General features: G+C 37.7%; 1 protein-coding gene across 2 annotated transcripts in view; it reads right to left on the bottom strand.

Annotated features, from left to right (window-relative positions):
- The window catches only part of LOC122041046 (pentatricopeptide repeat-containing protein At1g62350-like), a 50,816-nt gene extending 38,555 nt beyond the window's left edge, over positions 1 to 12,261 (bottom strand). Inside the window, exons 1-3 of one of the 2 annotated variants that reach the window (XM_042600580.1) lie at positions 11,849 to 12,261; positions 3,429 to 3,815; positions 626 to 721 (exon numbers count right to left, since the gene is read on the bottom strand). In XM_042600580.1, the coding sequence (XP_042456514.1) occupies positions 641 to 721; positions 3,429 to 3,815; positions 11,849 to 12,187 (807 nt within the window). In that variant the 5' untranslated portion in view covers positions 12,188 to 12,261 and the 3' untranslated portion in view covers positions 626 to 640. Of the gene's footprint in view, positions 1 to 625; positions 722 to 3,428; positions 3,816 to 11,848 lie in introns of those variants that run through there. The other variant, XM_042600581.1, reaches the window with a different exon arrangement.
- Between the last annotated feature and the right edge of the window lie 13,372 nt (positions 12,262 to 25,633).

The raw sequence follows: 25,633 nt of genomic DNA, 5'->3' as shown, positions 1-25,633 counted from the left end.
ATGTTTGATGATATGCTTTGGTTTCTTACCATAATTGCAGAATTTTTTAGTACAATTAGTGGTCATGTGCTCGAATCCTTTGCAACTATAGCACTAGACATTAGTCATATCTCTACCTCCTTTAAACCTCCCTTGAGCAATATAGGAAATAGGAATTGGAGAGAATGTTGAGCTTTTGGTTTCAAGACAGCCTGTGTAATGAGTCATTGTTCTTCCTTGAGAAGCTCTCCTACATAAATATCCAATAAAGGAACTGGTTCTCTGTTCATTAGGTTGGACCTGATTGCTTCGAACTCCCCCCTTAACTTTATTAAAAACTAGTCATGCTTGTTAGTCTCATGCAGACTTTGGATAGCAATGAGTCCTTCAAAAGATACACTTGCATACACAATATCGGTGTGCTCAACCCAAAGGTTTCCAAAGGAAAAATAGAACTCTTAGATTGGTATACTCGCTTGACTGAGTTGACTCAACTCGAGTTCCAATTAAAACCTTCATGCTATATTGCTTTGGTTGTAAATTTTCTTCAAGTAATCCCACATTTCTCTAGAGGTCTTATAAGGCTTGAGATTTAGAAGTATGGAGAGTTCCACACTTCCATGGATCCAAGACATAATCTGAGCATCCTTCACCTCTCATTTTACATATTTCTCCTCCTCGCTGTTAGATGTAGGATTTGTCCCATCAATATGACCTCATAATTTTTTCCCTTGATAAAGATCTGAAATTGGAATACCCAAGAAGAATAGTTCTTTCCATTAAATCGAACAAGAAAATGTTCATATTATTCCACAAACATGATTCAACCAGAAACAAGTACTACAAGATCAGATTTAAGAAAACAGAGAAGAGCACGAGAACAAAACAAAACACTAAAATCTTGGAGCTAGACAAGAAACCAGAGACAAGATGAGATGATATCAGAGTTTTGGCTCTAATACCATGACAAAGAAAATGACAAAGAAATAAAAGAAAATTTCTGAAAAATATTTTCTATCTCATACACTAAGAGAATTACAATTATAGAAATATCAAGGATTATCAAATCCCTTAATCCTAAGGTCTAATAGCAAGAATATAACAATAATGAGAGAGGCAATCAAGGGATTTACAGCTATAAAAACTAAGGAAAGAAGAATAAGGAAAGAATACATTGACAATATTGGCAATCAAGTCACGTTAGCCTCCAAAGTGCTCGATAGCCCAAACACCACTTTTAACCTCCATAGTGCTTGGCAACCCGAGCACCTCCTTTGGTTTCGGAGTGCTCAGTAGCTTGAGCACCTCCTTTGACTTCCAAAGTCCTTTAGCCTTTTGTGCTCGGCAGCTTGAGCACCTCCTTTAGGTTCCTAACGGCTTATCATCCAAGCACCCAACTCACATTGTGGGCCCACAAGGCTCCTTTCAAGGCTACAACTGAGCCCCATATACAACTTGCTCCTCTAAGCTCAGACCTCTTCAGCCTTGTTAAGGTCACCAGCCCCAATCATCCTTGGGCATAGTTCTGACAGGAACAACCCTATCCCCTATAGAGTATGATTAGAACAGACTGTCTATAATAACAGCGTACAATCAAGACAGATAAACCATAATTGGGTAAGCACTAAACAGGGAGATGCCACAGAAAGGCATTACACGAACCTAGACATCCCTGGACACACCCTTGCCAATACACATTACACGAAATGGCCACTTGTATGGTTCGAAGGGTCAGTATATAAAAAAGGTAACATCAGCAATGGTAAGGGAATCTTATCCTTATTCTCTTGAACTTTCTCACTGCATTCTATTCATTCTCTATCAAGCTCCACTTGGAGTCTAACTTAAGTATCAGAAAGGCTTTGTCAAACATCTCTGACACCCTCTTTCACGTATTAATCCACGCAGGATTATCCATGTCATTGGAGAAAACTTCACCGACATCCAATGAGGAGGCAGATTCTGGACACATCGTAATAAACTAAGGACCATCTTCAATAGATTAACACACTAGATGGCCTTAGCGATTATGTACTTGGATAGAATGAGAGTACAGTCACTAAAGAAAATAAACTTACAATCGTTGTGGACTGACCCCATACTCGAGACTAGCTATATACGACTTTGTAGTTTTATGAGTTTGTTAACAGATAATAAATTCAAAGAAAAAATAGGCATACAAAAGACAAAAGAAAAGGGTAATGATGTAGTACGTATGACCTGACCAATTCTCTTCATAAATGAGAGTAACCACTTGCAAGAGAAAAATAGAGAATTCATGTTTATAACCCAGATTTATGAGTGAAACAAGTGCTAGATGTGCCTTAATATACTAATGTTGCCATGGACTGAAATTATAAATTCTGGGTTACTCGCTGATAGCAGAAATGTTGCTATTCCTAAACAGATGCAATCAGGTAGAATATCACTCAGATAGCTAGATTACTACCGAGAAGACCATCTTGATGAGTCTTCTTATGCTGAAGCATGCCGCAATGATATTGGAGTTCTCTAGATGTCATCATGATGAGATCTAAGCAGTCTGAAGAATAAATGTGAGGAGTAATGGAGAAGAGACCAGGCGAAGGTTTTAACATGCAACACCAGACAAAGAGGAGCAAGAAATATTTTCTGGACATTGAGTATAAAATCTTTTAAATCAAATAAGGCTACTTCAACTCTTGTAAGGAGATTAGAAAGATGACAGCTGTGGCTTAAACAACAACAGCCGAAAGACAGGAGAACCCACTGAATTCTGAACAATTCACTGGGCTAAGCTTTGTCTTGCAGGACTGAGGGGGGAGCACATGTCTGGAAAGAGGGAAGAACAACTCTAAGAAAAAGATTAAATGAAAAACATCTAATCTTCACCATGTTAAATTTTTGAATTTGTTAGGGTTGAATACCCTCTTATTTGTTTTTTTTCAAATAAGTCTAGATATTTACAAATAGTCCACACTTTATCACCAGTTTCACTGAAAATGGTGAAGTTAATTAGTGCTAGTTTCCACTTTACCACTTAAAGTTTCATATTTCATGTAAGGACTTTCCAACAGATCCACACACAAGGAGCTTACTCCTGATACCAACAAGAATCAAAAAGGCTCAACGTTTATGTAGAACTCACATTTACATATAGTTAGTTCATAGCACACAATTAGCTTAGCTATCCGGAAAGAAAGATGAATGGTTAAAAATTACTCCTTCCATTTAATGAGATATATATATTAGAAATTAAATTCATACCAGTAGGTAATGAAGCATGGCAAGGTGGGACATAAAAAATATTATCCTACCCACTGCATTTAAATTATGGGGCGGGCAGAATGGGGCTTGATCAGAGGGGGTATGATCCCAATAGATTGAGAATGAAAACTCAATGGAAGACCATAATAAAATCATAAAAACATTATTTCCTTTTCCTTTAAATAAAGTTGATGTATACTCACATAATTCTTGTCAACCTTTTCAAGAAACTTCTCGGGGTACTCCACAAAATCAGCACAGTCCTTCCTCACATTAGAAGCAAGGTCGTGCAGTCCAACCTTTTCAAGATTTCTGATCAAAATGGTTAATGTCAACTTATCAGGATTGGTGCCCAATTCCTTCATTGATTTGTATTTCTCCATTGCTTTCTCCACCATATTGACTTGTAGAAAGGCTCCTATCATTTCAGTGTAGACACGGGTATCTGGCTGCAACTTCTCATTTTGAAACTCAGAAAATAGGTCTTCACATTGCTCAATCAACTTATTCTTTCCCAACATGAAGATCAGGTTGCCATATAATACTGAATCTGGTTTATACCAGAGCTCCTTTCGAACAAATGCAAAAACCTGCAATACTGATCTCATATCAAATGGTAGAATGTTACACGAAGAAAAAATAAGATTAAATCATACAACAAGTTGTGCACCCTAGAACCCATATTTGCAGTCAACTATATGGATCTTATCCCATAATCCAACTTTATGTAAGGTTTGTAAGGAACTAGGGCGCTAAACACACGAAAGCGCAACGGAAAGCATCTAGTTCCTTCAGAAGATCTATGCGAAAGAAAATCATATACTAAGATTTACATGAGAGGGAGTTATATCTTTGTTGCGTGCCCTTCGTAATCCCGATAGCAACGTTACTTTATATGCGGATCTTAACGCGATCAAGTAATCGCGCCTCTATGGTATCCATACGAATAAGTCTTGTTTGTCTCACAAACTCACAAAGTGGAGAATGAAACAACCAAAGGTTGTGCTAGCAACTCTTCTTAGAAGTTTCGGCCAAGTGAAGAGAGGAGGAAGAAAAGCAAGAATACCAAAAACTCATCATGAAAATGAATCCAAAACCCCCTTTTTATAGATTCATGAAATTGTCTTATGTCTTAATGTCAATTGCCTTAATTGACATTTATATTTGTCTTCATCCAATGAATTCAATGCATGAGCAATTCAAATTGTTCACTCTTAATCCAACGCATCCAATGCGTGAGTAATTCAAATTGTACACTCCTCTTTCTTCATGAATTCAAATTCATGAAATCACTTAATGAGTCCAACTCATTAATCATCAATCAAATTGACTCAAGGAGTCTAATTTGAATTGGACTCAATTCAATAGTTGGATCAATTGAGTCTAACTCAATAAGACTAATTTGAATTAGATTTAATCCAATGATTCATCATATAAATCATCTCCATTGACTTATTCGTTGTGTGTGACTCAATAGGTTCTCATAACGTTGGCAATGTATCCAAATCAACATTTAGATACATAAGCAATGAGTGGCATCTAGCAAGGCATCATTGCTACCCAAGTGACGAGAATGTCGAGATCCGACTTAAGGCTATTATCTTGTATGGCTTAATCCTTCTATCTTTGATATCTAGATTGATCAATGAGGTATAAACTGTGTCATCTTCTTATCAATCTTTGTGTTTCTTGATTTGTAAATAGACAAACTCAATCAAATAAGCTCAATATCGCATAATGACTCATTTAAGCATGGCTATGCATTCTTGTGTCCTACTAATCAAGGGACCCACAGATATCACTTCCGTTATATGAAAGGGATAAATCTTATCTACATCACTCACATCCCTCCGCATAACTTATTACATACCCAGTGATCGACTTTATGGTCCACCCTATTATGAGTGACGTTTGTCGATACCAAAGTATACAACTCCTTATGTAGGGAACTATAGTGACTTCAAATCTAAGGACTATTCATGCTAATAATCACATGAGAATGTTTATAACACTCATATAACGATCCATGAAACATTCTCATGGTGGGTCATTCAATATATATTCTCTAATATATACTCATGTGTCAACCTGATATCTCATATCCATGACTTGTGAGATTAAGTCATCCGTTGACCTACATGCTAGTCTCACGCATTAATATTGTCCTTGCATATTAATGCTTGACTAGGAATAGTTAAAAGTAGTGTTCTATGTATATCTACAATATCTCACTATCAATTCAACTAATTAATATGTTATAGATTATAACCTCCTACTTTAGGACATTATTATACTTATTCATTCGGCTGAATTGAAGTAAATATAATAACCAACTTTGCCTTTATTAATAATGAAATATGATACAAAAGGAGCCCTTTACAATCATCTCATAGTTGGTACTAGGGCTAATACTAGCAATCTCCCACTAGCACTAGTGTTAATCACTGAAATATCTAATACCTAGTGATCTAGTGTGACCATCATGCTTCCTCTGTGCCAAAGCCTTGGTCAAGGGATCCACAATGTTAGCATCGGTCGGTACTCTGCATATCCTCACATCTCATCTATCGACGATCTCTTGAATGAGATAGCACCGCTGTAGTATTTAATACCCAACACCACCATTTAAATAAAATATATATCCTAACTGTGATCTAGAATCATCCTTGTCAGTTTGGAAGCTAACATCAATGTAACCCTTTACAACAAGCTCTTCATCGCCTCTAAAAATCAAGAAATAATCTTGAGCCCTTCTCAAGCACTTAAGAATATTCTTGACTGTTGTCTAGTGACCTTCACCTGGATCTAACTGGTATCTGCTCGTCATGCTTAACACATAAGAGACATCTGGGCGAGTACAAAGCATGACGTACATGATAGATCATATAACAGATGCATAAGGAATCTGATATATTGGTCCCTTTCTACCTTAGAAGAGGGGTATTGAGTATTCGAAAGACTCACACCATGTGACATCGGCAGGAATCCCTTCTTGGAATTCTGCATGGCGAAACGATTAAGCACCTTGTCAATGGCGAAGCAATTAAGCACCTTGTCAATGTAAGTACTCTGACTTAGATCAAACAATCTCTTAGATCTATCTCTATAGATCTTGATGCCTAAAATAAAGACTGCTTCACCTTAGTCTTTCATTGAGAAACAATTCCCAAGCCAAGTTTTCACTGACTGAAGAGTAGGGATATTATTTCCAATGAGAAGTATGTCATCTGCATACAATATGAGAAAGATAACTGTGCTCCCACTAACTTTCTTGTAGACACAAGGTTCATCTTCATTCTTAATGAAACCAAATATTTTGATTGCATCATCGAATCGAAGATTCTAGCTTCTAGAAGCTTGCTTCAATTCATAAATAGATCTTTGCAATTACAAACCTTTCCAGTATTCTTTAGATCTACCAAACCCTCAAGTTGTGTCATGTACACATCTTCAAGGAGATTTCCGTTAAGAAATACAGTTTTGACATCCATCTGTCAGATCTCATAATCATAGTAAGCTGCAATAGCAAGCAAATCCGAATGGACTTGAGCATCGCAACTGGTGAAAAGATTTCATCATAGTCTATACCATAAATTTGCTTGAATCCTTTAGCTACCAATCTACCTTTATAGGTGTGCATGTGTCCATCCATGTCAGTCTTCACTTTGAAGACCCACTTACACTCAATGGGTTTGATTCCTTCAGGTGGATCAACCAAAGTCCATACTTGATTAGTGTACATGATTTCATTTCAAATCTCATGGCCTCTAGCCATTCTCATAATCCGGGCCTGTACAGCTTCCTAATAAGATGTGGGCTCGTTGAGACCAACTAGCACTACATCACCGTTGTCAGACAAGAGAAAAGAATATCTCTCAGGTTGACGACGGATCCTATCAGATTTGCGTAGAGCTTATGCTACTTGAACAGGTTGTTGCTCTACAACTTCTTGCGGTGTAACAAAATCATGATCCATAACATCTTGTAGTACCTGTTCAGTTTCCATTAAGGCTTCGGTGCTAGTTTGTGTATCTTAAATTTCTTCCAGATAGACTTGACTCAACTAGTTTTTCTAGAAATAAACTTCCTTTCTAGAAACAAACACTTTGCTTTGTGTGGGATTATAAAAGTAGTATCCCTTTGTGTCCTTGAGATATCCTAAAAAATAACACTTGTTCGATTTAGGTCCTAGTTTATCTGAGACTTGTCGTCGAACGTAAGCCTCACAACCCTAAATCTTCATAAAAGATATCATGGGACTCTTCCTAGTCCATATCATATATGGTGTTTTTATGACGGTCTTAAATGGAACGCGGTTAAGTGTGAAAGTGGTCGTCTCTAGAGCCACACGCAAGAGAGAAAATTGTTGTAGTTGTCGTTCTGAAGATCCTGGTCGAAGGCCTTTAAATAGGCCCATTCCGGGCGCCTGGAACCCCTCTGGGCACCTAGACCACATGGCTCGGTCAGTCGACGCCCTCCACATCAGCTTGTGGATGAATTTTGCGGTCCGAGAGTCTGGACCAACTCCGGGCGCCCAGATCGCCAAGGCGCCCCAGGCACCCGCCTGGGCGAGACTGGTTCGGGCGCCCAAACCCCCTTTTTCAGCTCCTTTTCCTAAACAAAAAGGTTAGTCCTGAGCAACAAAAATAGGTGCATCCTACAAAATAAAGTTAGTGCAACTCAATATATAGGAGTAGTAATTAGATCTTGTCTTCTCAGGACCAGGATCTAGTCAAGATCTCAACTTAGGTTTTCCAAATGGATCTAAGTTAGGATCGAAGTCTACAGTTCCCTCAACGGGAACGCGTCCTCACTATATCTCTCCTCCAGTTACTTATCTTTACTTACCAACTATAGTCACTTGACTTGCCTTTGACTCATCAGGTCTTCCCGTCAGTTATCAGGTCTGCAAACCCAACTGGACTTCGGCCGGTTGTCAGGTCTCGCGGACCCAACCGGACTTTCCGCCAGATATCGGGCCCCGTGGACCTATCTTGACTTCCCACCAATTATTGAGTCCCACTGACTTAACTGGATTTCAGCCTGGTGTTAAGTCCTTCAGACCAGTCAACTCCTGCACACTTGATAGAAAGGTTAGACAAATATCACATCTAATTTTAACCTATTTTACATCAAAACTAGATTATTAGTGCAACCTACACCAACAATATATCTTCCTGTAACATTCGTGTTATTAGTGAATTGCCCAACGAAAGCACTCAACGAGTGCAGACCTCTAGCAGTCATCGGGTTATGAACCAAGTAAAAACAAAGGGGTTAGCCTTGTGCTTATTTTCGTTTCTTTATTTCTACTGCATATTCTTGTATTCTTTGAAAAAGTGAAAAAGTGAAAAAGTGACACGCACTATTCACCCCCTCTAGTGCTTCTTCGATAAGTACCTTGTAAGATAAATTTATTCGGCAGGAATTTCTTTTCATGAAGTTGACAATCTAAACTTTAGACAATTTATAGAAGCGATTGGCCAATTCGGCCCGGGCTACAAACCTCCAAGTTAATATCTTCTATGAGAACCACTTTTGAAACAATAAGTTGAGGAACCAAATTATTTCTAAAAAAAAGCATGAAGAAGAGTGGATGAGAAATGGATGTTCAATTATGACTGATGCATAAATGGATCGCAAGAGGAGAAACACTATAAATTTATGTATTAATTGCAAATTAAGTACTTCATTCCTTGGTTCTATTGAAGAATCCATGGAGGCACACACTGGGCTTATGGATAATGCAACAAATAATATGGTTGCGGCGGAGTTGTTAAAGATTACACAACCTCAAATTTTTTAAACATCTTGTGTGACTCATACAATCGACCTCATGCTTGAAGCAATTGGAAAGATATCCAAGTTTAGCAGAATGCTTGAGAAAGGCAAGGCCCTAACAATATTCATCTTAGCCTTTAAATTGTAGAGAAAGATGTCACAAAAAATAAGGAAATGTATCAATAGATCATAGGAAAAATTATTTATCTTTTATTTCATACATGATCAAATATAGAATAAGAGAAGCCGATTTGCAAGCAGTCCACCAAGTATTATAATATCTCAAAGGAGCACATGTAAAGAGTATTTTGTTTTTAAAAAATGAAGGTGCCAAAGGCATATATGGATGCTGATGATGTTGGGTTTATGGGTTGGTAGAAGTTCAACCATCGGATATTACACCATTTTTTGTGATAAATCTTGTGACATGGAGAAGCAAGAAACAACATGTGGTAACATGATCTAGTGCAAAGGCAAAATTTTGAGGAATGGTTCATAATGTGTAAACTATTTTGGTTCTTAGAAAGACAAAGATCAAGTGGGATGATCCAACAAGACCTTATTGTGATAATGTCTACAATTAGCATATCTCACAATTCAATACAACATCATTGAATGAAGCACAAACACTTCATCAAAGACTAGAGAAAATCAATTTATACCCCTTATGAAGATAAGTATGAACAACTAAGTATCTTAGAGTTTTAAAGGATTGTATCCAAGTTGGAAATGATAAATATCTATCTATTCACCAACTTGAAATGGAGTGTGAGAAACCATTTTGTAATCATACATAGGCTAAAAATATTCCATAAATTATAGGATATGATAGCATAGGATATGATAGCATAGCTAGTTTCAATAAAGTCAATTTAGTTTAATTTTATAGGTCTGATTAGAAAAAGTTTGAGTTTTTAAGGGTTTTTATTAAAAAAGTATAATTTTATGAAGATAAGTCATGTTATCAATTATAAAAAAAAAAAGTTAGAATCCCATGTAGTAGATGAATTTTCATTTATTCTTTGACTTAGAATGAAACCTGCATATAGTAACTTTAATTTTTTCCAGGGGTTGAAAATGAATATAGTAACTTAGATGTGTTATTTTATCTGCAAAAAAGAAGAAACAAATTTAATCACATTGAACGTTTTTTGTGAACCGTTTTCTTAGTTTCCTTAACAATTTGCAACCTAGTAGTGTAGAGAAAGATGACAAGACATTGTCTATCCAATAAATCCATGGTTTTCATGTGTGTTTAACATGTAGTCAAGGCAACTCAAGGAGAACACTATTTCAATTGCATTTTAAAACACACTCTCCCTCTAGTATGCCAAATGTTTGAACTCAACAAATACTTAACACGACTACATCACTCATTGGATAAGACAAATAAAGTGACCAGAAAATTCACAAAATGGTATAAACTGATCTAGTTTGAAACATTGACCCTCAAATCAGGTTAAGTGATTTAGATTATGGATAGTGATATAAGTAAGATTATACTTATTAAGTACACCTATGTTTGAAATATAATCTCCTCCAATCAATTTGTGATTCCAAGACATGCTGCTTCAGGAGGAAAGAAAGGAATTTCTTTTCTATCTTCGGCATGATCATTTTTAAGGCAGAGCAGAAATAACAAGGAGATGCCTCTCATTTCCCTACATAGTGTACTTTGCGCGTAATTTTCAAAATTAAGGGAGCCTTCCCACTCTTCTTCCCCTCTTTCTTCCACGCTTATGAACAAGTTCTAAGACTATCATGCTCTTTAGACTTACAGAAAATCTGTAAACAGTTAAACATATTTTTGGTACTTTATAATAGTTACTTGTATAAATGTTAAATTTAACTGGTGGTTAACTTAGTAAAAGCTTAAACTCTAAGGGAAGAAATAAATCTATACCATAACACATAATACTCCTTGTGTGTGGGAGGTTAGAGTGAAATAGACTGAAATAAAACTAACACATGAACAAATTCAACTTAAAAAGGGATATGTACAGAATGTTAAAAAGGTAAAACTAGTAGGATACAAATTCCTAAACTTTGCATTGTTAGGAAAGGGATCGTTCATATATTTAATTCTTAACAAATGAGGTTGAGTTAATTGGACTATAGTGAGCCCAACAAATGAGCTGGCTTAACCTAACTAAGGGTATGTCATTGACACTGTCAAGATAAAGTTGATTGGCTAACTTAATCTAAGGCATCTTTAATATGGTATTGAAGCATGAAGTCTCTGTTTGAAACCTGCTACTGGTGATAATACATCTCCATCTTAGTTAAGTTAGTCCAAGTGTTAATCTTGAGCTAATCAATAAACATAAATTCTTAAGTCTGTCAATGGGTGAGCAAACAGGGTTGCACTGGCTTAAGTCACAATGTGAACTGGCTCAGCTTAATGGGGATAGATTATTGAGGTACTCCAAGAGATAGAAAATGGTAGGTACTTTGTACCCATAAGAAAACTGTGAGCTTCGTATTATCATCCAACTAAGAAAATACTAAACGGCAGCGACTTTAAAATGTAGATGATTAAATATTGGACATAGTGATTAAAGCAATGGGCTATCAATTATTTCTTCGTTCTTCAAACTTAACTAAGTCATAGCCAAATTTGAAGACTTGGAGGTACATAGCCATCAACATATGGCACCAAATGAACCAAATAAGACATTACAAGGAATTAAATTTTTCCAGTGTTTGTCGAGTTGATATTTCTGTTAATCATGTATTGAAGTCTTGGTTCTAGGAGTTGTTATTTTTCAACTGGTCAAGAACCCAGCGAGACAAATATATGTAGCACCGATAAATTAAAACTTCGATACGATTAGACAATTACCTGTAGGGCGAGTTGCCACTCGTTCTGTCGCTGGAGCTCGTCGAGAACAGCCAATTGGTCCGCCTTGAGAAGCCTCCCAAATCGTGCATCGATCATGTTGTCTAACCGATGAGGCGAGGAGGAGGCGGAGGCCTTAGCGAACTTAAGGGCCTGGACCACCTGGATCGCTTCCGTGGACATCACCCTGTCTCTCCAGAGTGGTTTCCTCGCGCCGGCTCGTCGAATGCCGCAATGGATCCTCAGAGGAACATGGAAGCTCCAAGCTCTTGGTCTTGCCAAGCTCAGAGGCGGAAGCCGACGTTGGAGTCGAGGGCATGGACCCACGGAGCAGGCCAACATTGCTAACGGGGTAGAGCGACGAGTGTTCGACCGAATGCCGCAATTCTAAGTTACTAGGAAATTTCACCCCAAGTCTGCGCTTCAGGCATTCATAAGATGTCTCCTTGACGGGTTTGAAATAACGGATCAATAGAAAGATCCTTTCCTTAGTCCGTTGTTTTAACAGATAAAAAAGAAGGAAAGATTAACGTGGGAAGGGATAATTTAACGATATTTTATTAAGGAAAAAGCCTAAATATACAAGAATGTTTAGCAAAAACGCACTTATCCTCTGAAATACATCTCTTAAATACTTTTGCCCCATCCATTTTTGCACTACCTGAAATACATCTTTCCAATTTTCTTGCTCTCACTCAAATTCTACTTGTTACGCCAGTTGTACTCCTGAAAATTCTATTCTTTAACATGACCAATTCCTAGTTATTTTCACTTGAACAAGCAAACCCATTCCCACTCTCTAAAAAAGCTACCCCTCTCTCCTGTTGTCTTCCGTCTTAACATTTTTCATGTTTTTATCTTCTTTTAATGCTATTTTGTTCTGCTCCATCTCTTAAGGACTCGGTTCCAACTCTCAAACTAGCAATGACTTCTCCATGCTCTTTTTTTTTTTTTTTTTTTTTTTGGTTATTTTTATAATATTGTTGGTAATAAGCTTCGGAATAGTTAAACTTTAAGGGTATGTTTATTCAATTTATTATGCATAATTTTGATTATAGAAAATAAAATATAATTTAATATTATTTAATTCAATCCTAATTATATAATATAAACTTATTTGTATAAAGATTTTAATGTATAACTAATTTTAAAATTTACCATTTACTGAATGAATAATAATAAAGCTAATTATCTTGAAAACACTTGTTCAATCACCATCGTATCTTGTCAATCAAACTGAATTTATCATTTGCCTTATTATATAGTGTGAAGTAAAATAGTTGCCTTATTAGATCTTGCTCCTCCTTGTCGTTAGGGGTGAGCAATCAGTTTAAATAAAACCGGTTAAACTGATTAAATAAAAAAATTGAACCAACCGAACTTTTGAACCAACCAAACCTATTGAATTTTTAAAAAACATCGAACCAGCCAAACCGATAAAACATTGGTTAATTCAGTTTTCGATCAAAATAATTGAATTTTTCAATTTGGTTTGGTTTGGTTTGGTTCCGATTTGGTTTGGTTTGATTAGGTTTGGTTTCAATTTAGTTCGGTTTAACTCATAATATCAGTTTAATTTGGTTCCGATTTGATTCGCTTTAGTTTGGTTTGGTTTTGATTTTGGTTCAACTTAAAATATAGTTTAATCGGTTTAACCGAATTTCTATTTTCAAAATTTAAACTGAACCGGTTAAACCGATATTTCTAAAACAAAACTAATTTCTGAATTAACCAAACGGAACTTTTAACTTCGGTTGGTTAATTCGGTTTAACCAAACTTTTGCTCACCCCTACCTGTTGTCTCTACAACCGCCCACCTTTCCCCTTCCCATCGACAAGCCTCTCATGTCCTCCCCAATCCCATGGCAAATTCCTCTAGTACTATCTTTGCCTCTAACGCCATTCAGCGAACCTGTTCTACTTCCTGCTTCCTGCAACTCTACGTCTCTTCCCCCTCCCAATCCCTATGTCGTCAACCTCAACCTTGTCGCCCCATCCCCCCTCCGTATGCGACCTTTAAACTGCCCACATCGATGCCCGAGCCATTGTCAACACCTCCACAGCCAACTAAAAAAAATAGAGGATAATTTTAAGAAAAAAATTGTTAACCTTAGAATCATGTAAAACCTCACATTTCCGAGATAATCACATTCATGATTATATATCCCACTTACTAATGTGGCGGTTATAGTCCATTACTTGGGAATTATAGAATCAAACTCAACGCTATAGGGATGAATAGAGTTAAAAATTGTATGAAATAATAATAACTTAAAAAACAATTAAATCAATAAAGTAGCATAGCAAAAAAATTTACTAGCATAGATTTACCAAGTATGACAAAATAATACAACCAAGAATAGTTTAGTCGTTTATCAATTAGAGTATAAATCAACACGCAAGACAATTAAAATAAAATAAATCTTATTTCTTAAAATGTGGAAAACCTTATAGAAAAAATTTTAAAAATTAAGCACAATTTAAAACAGATATGACAGCACAATAAGAATAAAAGGACTACACTAGATATTGCCAATTTGAAGCATGAGATTGCGGTGTGTCACAACATAGAAAGCTTGAGAGTACTAGAGCACAAGAATAAATGAGAGATTGAGTGAATTAGTGACTTTCAAACATTATCTCAAGACCCTTTATATAGCCCTCTTCTATTACTAACGTGGCAAATCTCACTATAAAAAAAATAATGCTTTAGGATCGGTCTTTCAGGAGCATTTGATTGACCACTCTAAATACATGTAGTAGCAAGAGAGGTTCAATGAAACCGATTGTAAAAGGTAAGAGTTGTTGGAGTAGTTGGAAAATTGCTTCAATTGATTAATTACATCATCAGTTATTTAAAACCGCTTTGAACGTCGTGAAATTTGAGATTGATTTTGTAAACTAATTCAATTTTATATTTGTCAATTGATCCTGCCCGAAAATTGTGAAAATGACAAGCTGGGGATGTGGCTACCGAGTTGACTGGATGTAGACTCTGCTTCACTCTGTAACACAAGAAATGTTAGCGCCGAGCCAGGAAAAGGATCCCTAGCGTTGGCCCTTCGACGCTCAAATTAGTCACCAGAAAGAGGAAAAAGGTGAAGCAACAGTAGACACAAACATGAATAGTGAATCATGTGTACCTCCACCGACTTATGGACCCCCTTTATATAGTGCTCTGGTGTACGACGTGCGCACTTCTCTCGAGACATGGGCACGTTCTCCAACTGGTCATGGGCACATTCTCCAATTTGTCAGGAAAGTGCCTCTGACATCATACCTTAACAGAGCATACATATCCCTGACAAGACAGAGAAGCTTTCGTCGTACGATTCGCTTGTTGGCCATGCCCTATATCAGCGGTACTATCTCCCAAAAGGATATCCCAAAACACGTCAATGATCCCTCTGATCGACCGAGCGAGGAAGCCGCTCGGCTGATACTCTTCCGCTCGGTCGGCCTCAGCTGTTCTTCCTTGTGGTGATTGGGTATAGTAACTTGTCTCCTTCCGCTCGGGCAAGTGTTTCAATGACTTTAGTTTTCTGTCGATCGGGCACTATCCACACCGATCAACCATTGTAGTCGACCTCTGCTCAGCCAATATAGGTGAGCCCTTTGATATCCTAGCGTTGACCATCTTGGCATTGACCACCTTGACTCTGACCTCCATATCAGATGTTCTCTCCGTCCTTTGACCTATACTTAGTGGACCCTCCTTTATCACCACATCAGCAACGGTTTATTAGACATTTTAAAGCAGTCAACAAAACCACTTCTACAAACTCACATATATTTTTTTGACCTTGGGCCTTTTGCTAATTGTTAATATCCAAATTTCCTCAATTGTTAACCCTGTGCCTCACATACACGCAACTTTGATACATGTTTGGTGTCATTGCTATTGCTTATAAATTATATTGGTGCTAGAAGCACTAGATAATCAAACTTTTGTTTTGATATTGACAAATATTCAAAGTTAAGTTGTATTGTTATTCTAACAAGTTTCACTGAGTATGTAGGAAAAGTCCTAAGTGATCTTAGGCAAGGTGAAAATCCTAGTGAACACTAGGTAGGTGGAAAGTTCTAGCTGTGGCTAGGCAAGGAAGTCTTGGTCCATAGGATTAGGCAAAGTCTTGGCAGATCAGGGATGTCAGGTGAAAATCCTAGGATAAAGGACACTTGGTGAAAGTCTTGGGAGTTGCGGACACTAGGCGAAAGACTGGACAGGTTGGGGTTCAGACGTCCAATGGAAAGTCCTGATGTTTAGATGCTGAGCAAAAGTCCAAATGGTTTGGAAGATCAATTTGGCAAAAAGTAAATTCTCCTGAGAGGAGTAGGTGAGAATGTGTTCCTTATTGAGGGAACAGTAGGCGTCGATTCAACTTAGAATTTCAATGGAAATTCAAAAGTCAGAATCAAACAGTCTAGAGATTGTTAAATTAATCATATTTTATTGTGTTAACTTTATTTTATAGGATATCTTTGGTATTTTAGACTAACATGTCTTGCAGGAAGTGAAATGCACAAAGAAGTTTCAGGTGGAACAGTGCTCAAGGAGCCTCCTGTAGTGCTGGAAGCGCCTCAGACACCTTGGTCGAAGACCCCACGCGGAAGGGCGCAGAGGCGCCTCCCATGTGGCTAGAGGCTCCTTAGAACTGGGCGCAGAGGTGCAGAGGTGCAGAGGTGCGTCAGAGGGCATAGAAAGAGCATAAAAATCGTAGATTGTGGTGATTACCACTATCGAGACTTTAGGAATAACATCTGTAATTGGAGGTACCTCAAACATTGTTGGAGGTGCCCTCAACACTTTATAAAAGTGTTGTTCGAGCAGCTCTTTGAGTAGTACTTGCAAATCAATATGCTACATCTTCTATGCTCATTTATGTGCTCCGATTTCCGACAACAACGTTGCAACATTGCTCCCACAACTACGCTCTCAACCGAATTCTAACAATGCCAGTATAATTTACATTACGCAATTTGTAATTATCTCTCTTTGTAAGTTTTGTAATTCTCTAAATTATTAGTGAATTGCCCACCAAAAGCGATTGTTAATTATGGGTCTTGGAGTAGGAGTCGTCACAGGCTCCAAACCAAGTAAAATTAACTTGTGTCAATTACCTTTTATTTCAGCTGCTTTTATTACTTTATGTTCTCTCAATTAATTTACAAAAAATGTGAAAATCCTCAAGCACTATTCACACCCCCTAGAACTTTTGATCCAATAATTGATATTAGAGTGAGGCCGCTTTGAATAGGTACAACTAGCATTCGAGCAATTTTTTCCATTACTTTTTCATCTATTTTTGCGTAATAACCTCTTTTGATAAATTTGTCATATCTTCGAAGTTTCTCGAAATTGCCGCAACACCACTCGAGCTGATTTTTTATCTTATTCTCTTCCCACACTACTAATCCAAAACATTGTCTTGGTACACTTTGCTTTTTGTTTTTATTCTTGCGAAATTATCACTAAATGGCCTATCAATAAGGCTATAGTACGCATGCTCTCCCCTTTTCTTCGGCAAGGATTTTGGATACTGAAAAGGTTGGATAGAGTGCCACTTGAAGACAGGTGGAAATGTGGATCATTGTCACGCCCCCAAAGGAGTCTCTGCCAGACAAAAATCCGACAACATCTCCCCTGTACCGGTGACAATCTGAAGCATCCATACAAGCAAAATACATCAGCCACATGCGGCTGGAATATTTATATACACAACCACGCAGTTATAATAACAGCCCACTCAGCTAGAATGAAACAATCACAACCATGCAATTATATATAAAACAGCACACACGGCTGTACTAAAACACAACGGAAAAAACGAAGGAAAGCTCACACAACGCAAATAAATACAATGCATGCCGGCACGGCTTAAACACAAATACAACACCAAAAGAATAAGATAGCCACATGGCTAAACATAGATACAATGCCAAAAATAAGAAAAGAATATACAAAAGAAAACAACCACTAGGTGAAATCATCTTCGGATGTGACGTAGGACCCGGCAGACAGGATACTCCGAGCGACACCAACCATCTACAAGCTACCTGAAAACATAAATGTATACATGCGGTGGTGAGTATAGGTAACTCAGCGGGTAATAGACAAGATAGTGCATGGTCCATAAACAAACATGGAGATCACAAGTATACAGTCTCAGTAGGGAATAAAGAACATGATCATACTATCATAATCAATGCACCTAAACATAACTGACATAATAACCTGACATATAAACTGTACAAACCACAACTAACATAATGATAGATACGTACCCAATATGGAATCGACACATAGTACAATGATCAGTAAACTCACCGGATCTGCAACAGATATACCCGTGACACCTGTGCAATATAAATACGACTGCATATACATATAAAATAAATGACATGTATGCAGTATGACAACCAAATGCAACAATCATATCTCAAACAAGTGCAATAACGACAATCACATGCAACTAGTATCTACTAGGCATGTATGTAAATATAACCCCCAGATGCACCGCGCATCATATGCAAAAGTGCATGCATGCTCCATGGTCACCCCCACCACCTCTCCAGATACCACGACCCCTGTATGGCCGAGAGGCTTGGGTCTGTGACGACTGTACTACCCTCCAGCTCACTATATAGTGGTCGAGGCGGACAGTCCGCCAGTAGCTATCTAGCTACATAGCATCAGGGTCCCTGATTGCTCACAACGCCGGATCTCACAAAACCTCATGACCGAGTGGCACGACAGGACTAGCAGCAACTACTCCAGCTACCACTACCCATGAGTGGCCGAGTGTGCGATGATATTCCCAAACCAACTGATGACTCTCTCAACCACAAGGGAGATAATGATCATCAGATGCAATGAATGATGAACATGATATATATATATATATATATATATATATATATATATATATATATATATAATCATCATCCATGCAACAACCCCAAACCTCATAAATACCTCCAACAAGAGTATAATCGTCATGATACCTCCACGTATCCCACCAAACATATGTACACACTACACATGTATAATCAACTAAAAATCTCCAATAATCCCACCAGACACATGTACACAAAATATAAGTACAATCAACATGTATCCTCCAGTAAAAACACAACAGACATGTGTATATACCCCAAACATACAATTAACACAACTCCTCCAAAAGTACATGACAAATACGTATGTACACACCACATGTAAATGTACGGTCAACAAGATAAATCCTATAACACATACCCACCTATGTACAGTCCACATCATATACTCAATCAGCATGGGAATACCAACAATCCGACAATCCCTACAAGACATATTCTACACGTGTAATCACAACAGAGTAGATATCAAGAGTAGAGACTGTATCAGAATTAAATAGATCATCACAAGGGTCAAGCATAAGTATCATGCAGAAAAAACAACAACCGATCATGATATAAGGTAAAGTAACCTAATCCATCAAATAACAACCATGCACTAAGCTCAAAGAAAATTTACATAGAGACAAAGGAAGAAATACTTGCCTTAAAGTGTAGATCATGCCAAGTAATCCCATGTCTAGACGCTCGTCCCGAATCCAAGTCCTGCGATCACATAATATATATTTAGCTAATTACATAGGTAGCAATTAGCTAAATAAACTCCCCAAACTAATTAGGGAAAACCCTAATCGAAGTAACTTACCTAATTCCTTAATTCAACTCCTTCTAGATCTAAACATAATCTACAATCTATTAATCAATCCAAAACTCACTAATCCAAACTCATCATAAATCCACAACAACCTAACATCATCATCTACAAATAACCTAACCACCACATCTAATAACCCAACCAACAATCAATCCAATAATCCAAAGAATGATCACATAACAATCTATATTAACCAATCACCATATCCACAAATTCCAACCCAATACAAACCTCAATCCATCCAACACATACCGATAATGATCATGTAATGATCATGTATCCATTTACATAAATCATTCACCAAATAACCATCACAAATCAACTTATCACAACCAAATCCCAAATTCAAATCAATTAATTCATTTAACACCATCGTTTAATCTACGTGTCATCTACTAACATCAAGAATCAATTCTAAAATCCCTTAGAAAACCTAATAGAGTAGCATTCTAATAAGAAAACTAGTAGTACATCACTGAAAGACACTTACCTTAAGAGATGGCAGTAAATCCCGTAGCCAACAACTAGCCAATCACTGTTCGGAAGCTACAGCAGAACACCACCACCAATTCTTCCAAGAATCAGTCCAAAAACTCAATTGTATAGCAAAGAATTGCTGAAACCCTAATCCACAGTACAAGATTCACCTTAACAGAACCTTACCTCCTCATCCGACAGCTTCCACAGAACCCAGCCGCAAGAATTGGAGAAGATGAAGTCCTGCTCAAGGAAGATCCATCACTAGATTGATCTGAAGCATCCTCCATCCTAGATCAGGAAGAATATCACGAAAAGAAACAAATTCACATGAGATTCTTGAACTCACAACATTACCCAACACTGCCCTTACCTCAATCGATCACCTCCAATGGTGTCGCGTGATCCACTCCCACTGGTGATGACCCGATTTGCCCTCTAGTGCACAGATCGAAGGGGAGAAGTGAAAGGGGCTCGATCAATCCGTGACGACGCAAATCAAATCCCTCACCGTGCCCTAGAGTCGATCTCCCATTGACCATGCACAAGAAATGGCCAAAGAGCCGACTGCTCAACCGGAGATGATCTGGACAATGCTGGTACCATTGAAGTCCGGCAGCTCTTCCTCCGGCGACTCGACGAGGACAGAAATCACGGGCAGAGGGAGCTCTCCTTCGGCATCGGGTCATCCGCGCACAAGAGAGAAATCGAGAGAGAGGAAAAATGAGAGGAGAGGAAGGAAGATCCCACGCCTAAGGAGGGAGAGTGGAGAGGAGGCGGTAGCACGAGGAGATGGTCGTCGGCGTCGATGCCTAATCGCCGGAGATCGCGCGATGGGAACCGAGGGGAGGGGGTCGGGAAAGATGCATCGGGTTTAAAGGAGAAGGATTATAAACCTAGATTAATAAAACTTAGGTTAGTTTAATTAAGTACTAAGTTAATTCCTCGATCAACTCCCACTTATTTTGGGTATCCCAAATAGGTCTCCACAAGCCCCACGATTTATCCCCTCAAAATGAGTCATACGGACCCCGTTTAATTCCCGAAAAATTTCTAAAAATTCTAGAAAAATCCAATAAGATTTTTCGTCCAATAACATTTATTATTTAATTTTGCGATATCTTACAATCATAATCCAAACCAGATTCACATTCCCCATTAAAGACAGAGTACTCATCCCTTGTGACAAGTGGGATGCACCTACAAGGAAGAAGATCGAGGCGGATGCAAAGGTCACTCAGACTCTCCAATGTAGCCTGACTAAAGAAGTGTTGAACTGAGTTGTATGTTCTCAAGTGCCAAGGAACTGTAGGAGAAATTGATCGAGTTGTTCGAAGGAACATCCAACACAAAGATATCGAAAAGTGATTTAATTTTAAATAAGCTATAAAACATAAAATTCAGGAAGGAGAATCAGCAAGCTAGCTTCACGTCAAAATCCAAGATCTCCTCAACATACTACAGTGATAGGCCAGAAGGTAGAAAACCACGATATAATAAGGTACACGCTAAATGCTTTTCCTAGGAATACCTTGTGAGCATCGATGGTAGATGCTTACAAAGTATCTAAGGACATTTCTTTAATTAGATTAGACAAATTAGTCTCTGAATTTGAATTACATGAATATACTAATGCACTTTGGGTTGAAAAAGGTATTGTTTTGGTTACACTTACAAGCAAAATGAAGGAACCAAAAACTAAGCACCAACTGAACCTGAGTTCAAAGGCGAATCAGATTCATAAGACAACGATGAAATATTTGCCAAGCTCATGAACCTAGTATGAAAATTGTACAAGAAGAATAAGTTTTTACCAAATAAGAAATCAAGAAAATGATTCAAACAAAGATGAAGCAATCAAGTCTGAATTTGAACAGGAAGGCCAAGTCAGAAGTCACCTGTTATGAGTGCAACAAGAAAGGACACATCAATGTGAACTATTTGAATCTAAAGGAACTCAAGAAGCAACAAAGAAAGAAGGCACTATAAGCAACATGGGATGAGTCTTTATTAGAAGACTCCGATGAATAACATGAGCAAGCAAGCTTCCTCGCTCTTTCAGCCCGAGAACAAGTTGCTGAAACCAAGTTTGAGAATGAATCAGAAGTTGAGTTTGAGCAAAGTCATATATCCATATCTGGTTCAGACGATTCCAACTTCATTGTAGGTCCATTAGTAGTTAGATTAGAAAACTTGATTTCTTATTTGTCAAGAAAACTAGCTAAGTTCAATATTTAAGTCAAGTCACTCCAAAAGAAGGTCTAAGGCCTTAAGGAAGTGACTAACCTAAGTTCCTTAACTGACCAAGTTCAAGATGGAACCTCAACTCAAGTCCAACAACTTGATGAAGAGAATTCCATCTTAAAAAGTCAAGTCAAAGAACTCAAGACACATTGGAATGATTACTTTGGATTCCAAGAACCTTGATTTGATTCTTGAAAAACAAAGGCAGTTTATAATCGATCTAGACTCCGATATAAAGCCAAACAAAGATTTAAATCTTCCTTGTCTTGTGTTAATCAAACCAATAAAAAACTAGTCCAAGCATGGGTCCCTAAGTCTAACTTGACTAATCAAGTTGGACTTAATCAATATTAGTTCCCAAGGATCAAATTCACTACCTTAATAGACCTTATCGAGACTATGATCCAGGAAGAGTCAATAGAAAGATTATTTTTATTAAATAAATTAACTTGATTGCTTGATATACTGCTTTTCTTATTTCTGCTTAGATTAGGATGGTTAGATAAGGACTTAGACTTGATCAACACTTGATTAGTTAGACCAAGGATTCTTAAAAAGAAAGTTAAATGTTTAATTTTCTTAAAATGCATTGTTTAGAAGTGGTTGACGTTCTAATACCTAAGAAAGCCTCATGTCTCGCCACTGCCTAGAAGCTAAATATCGAAATAGATGTTTAATCGACTAACTGTTAAGCCTTAATGTTGTTGGTTGCTACACCTGGATTCCGTTATGTTCCCCTGTACAAAAATTTGTACAAGCACAGAACTTAACCTACCTATCCATGTGTTCTACTGAAGTTAAACTTGGATTGGAAACGATACTTAATATTTTTTACTCTAAGTTTAACCAATGTGATATTCCTAAGTTAAACCATATTACAAAAGTTAATTAAATATCTATTTCAAAGATCGGCTTCCAGGTTAAACATGGCGAGACACTAGACCTTCTTGGGTATGGGATCATCCACCACTTCCTAGACAAAGTCTTTCAAAGAAATCGGATATTTAACTTCTTACAGTAAACTAGGTTTAACTACAGAGACCTCAATAGAAGCATAATATCGAAACATGAAATCGAAACACAAAATCGATAACAAAAATGATAACATAAAATCGATAGCCTCTTGTGTTTGGTTTTTCAAGATCTATACAAAGAACATGAACTAGTTATGATGCGGAAACAAATAACTAGTTATACCTTTCTTTGTAGCTAAAGACCTTTTGATCTTCTGTTGTATTCCTCTCCTCCTCTTGGACGTCATGTGGGCGACGATCTACCAAGATGGAATCCACTCGAACCACTTCTTTTCCTCCAAGACTCTTGAGCCACCAAGGGATGCCAAAATTGGAAACTTTCTCTCTTCTTCTTCCTCTCAAAGTAATCCAGCCACCAAGAGATCTCCAATGCTTGATGTCGCCGACCCATATGTTTCCTTTCCTCCAAGCAAGTCGTCGACCCTCAAGGAAGGAAAACAAAGGGAGAGGGGAAGGGAAGAGGGGTTGGCCACCAAAGGAATAGAAGAGGAGAAAGCCTAGGTTACATTACATGAAGGCACCCTCTACCTCTCTTTTATAATCCTTGGTAATGACAATGAAGGAAAGTTTTAAATATAATTAAAACTTCTTTATTTGTGGCCTCCCTTTAAAAAGGAAATTTTAATAACAATTAAAATCTCTCTCTTTTAAATTTCCTATTGTACATGGCAATAAAGAAAAATTTTAAAATTAATCTCTCTCTTTTAAAACATGTAGGCAACTACAAAAAGGAAAGATTAATTAAAACTTCTCTTTTTAAATCATGGTTACAAAAAGGAAAGTTTTATCAAAAATTAAAATCTCTCTTTTAAACATTATAGATAACTATAAATAAGGAAAACATTTAACAAAATTAAAATCACTTTAATCCTTTATAGATAGCTATAAAAGGAAAGATTTTAAAATTTTAAAACTCTCTTTTAAAATCATGAGGATGACTATAAAAGGAAAGTTTTTAACAAAATTAAAATCTTTCTTTTAACCATTGTAGATAACTACAAAAAAGGAAATATTTTAACAAAATAAAATCTCTCTTTTAACCATTGTAGATTACTAGAAATAAGGAAAGATTTAACAAAAATTTGTTTACAAAACTTCCTTTTCCTTTTTCTAGTGGTCGACCCCTAGCTTGGGCACCAAGCTTGGCCGACCACCTCTTGGCTTCCAAGCCCATGCTTGGCCAGCCCCCTTGCACCAAGCAAGGATGTGGCCAACCCATTACTTGGGTAAGAAGTGGACTTTATGGATACAAGGATTTATAGAGGCTATAATAGGGACCGAGAGGAAAAATTGATTTTGGTCTCCTGATGAGCTTGAGCTTCCTGTGTTCGCCCCGAACGCTCAACTCAAGTTCATCAATAATAACTCATACCACTAAAGAGTTATTATTGAACTACCGCACCAATCCCAAATTACATTATGGGCTCCTTCTTATCATGAGTGCATTAATCTCCCTATGTTTAAGATATCAAATGCCCATTAATTAAATGAGTTACTGAAAACTCACTTAATTAATATCTAGCTTCATGAGTAGTACCACTCAACTTTATTATCATGCCGGACTAGGTCCACCTGCAAGGTTTACATGACAATCCTTATGAGCTCCTCTGCTGGTGCAATATTCCCTAGATCAAGGTTGACCTGGTTGACTGAGCTTGAATTGGGTCAAGCTCGAGTCTTGATGTTGGGCTTCGATGTTTAACAATACATGGAGACAATATATGGAGATTGCAGGTGCAATTGTTCATGTAGGGAGATTGTTGGTACAATTCCCTTTTTGGTCAACGTTGACCAGTTCAGATGTGAAGGAGAGTCGAGTAGGTCAAGGTTGACTGGATACTTGATTGGAAAATCCTGATGAGTGAAGTCAGGTGAAAGACCTAGTGAGTGAAGCTAGGCAGAAGTGAAAGTCCTGGTAAGTGAAGCCAGGCAGATGAAAAGTCCTAGTGAGTGAGGTTAGGCAGAAGGAAAGTCCTGATGAGTGAAGCCAGGCAGATGAGAAGTCCTGGTGAGTGAAGCCAGGCACAGGAAACCCAGATGGATCAAGGTTGATCAGACATCTGGTGTTGGGAAGTCCGAGTAGGTCAAAGGGATTGACTGGATACTTGGCACGAAGAAGTCCAGATGGGTCAAGGGTGACCGGACATCTGGTGAAAGTCCAAGTGGGTCATAGAGGACCGGACACTTGGCATGAGATGGTAAATCTAAGTGGGTCAAGAAGGACCATACTTGGTGATCAGAAGTCCAACGAGAAGTTGGCAAAGAGAAAGTCTAGATGGGTCAAAATTTGACCAAATTCTTAGCGGTCGTAAGTCCAATAGG

This window comes from Zingiber officinale, chromosome 2A (genome assembly GCF_018446385.1).
Source record: "Zingiber officinale cultivar Zhangliang chromosome 2A, Zo_v1.1, whole genome shotgun sequence".
Lineage (NCBI taxonomy): Eukaryota > Viridiplantae > Streptophyta > Magnoliopsida > Zingiberales > Zingiberaceae > Zingiber > Zingiber officinale.
This window is presented reverse-complemented; position numbering and strand designations above follow the sequence as displayed.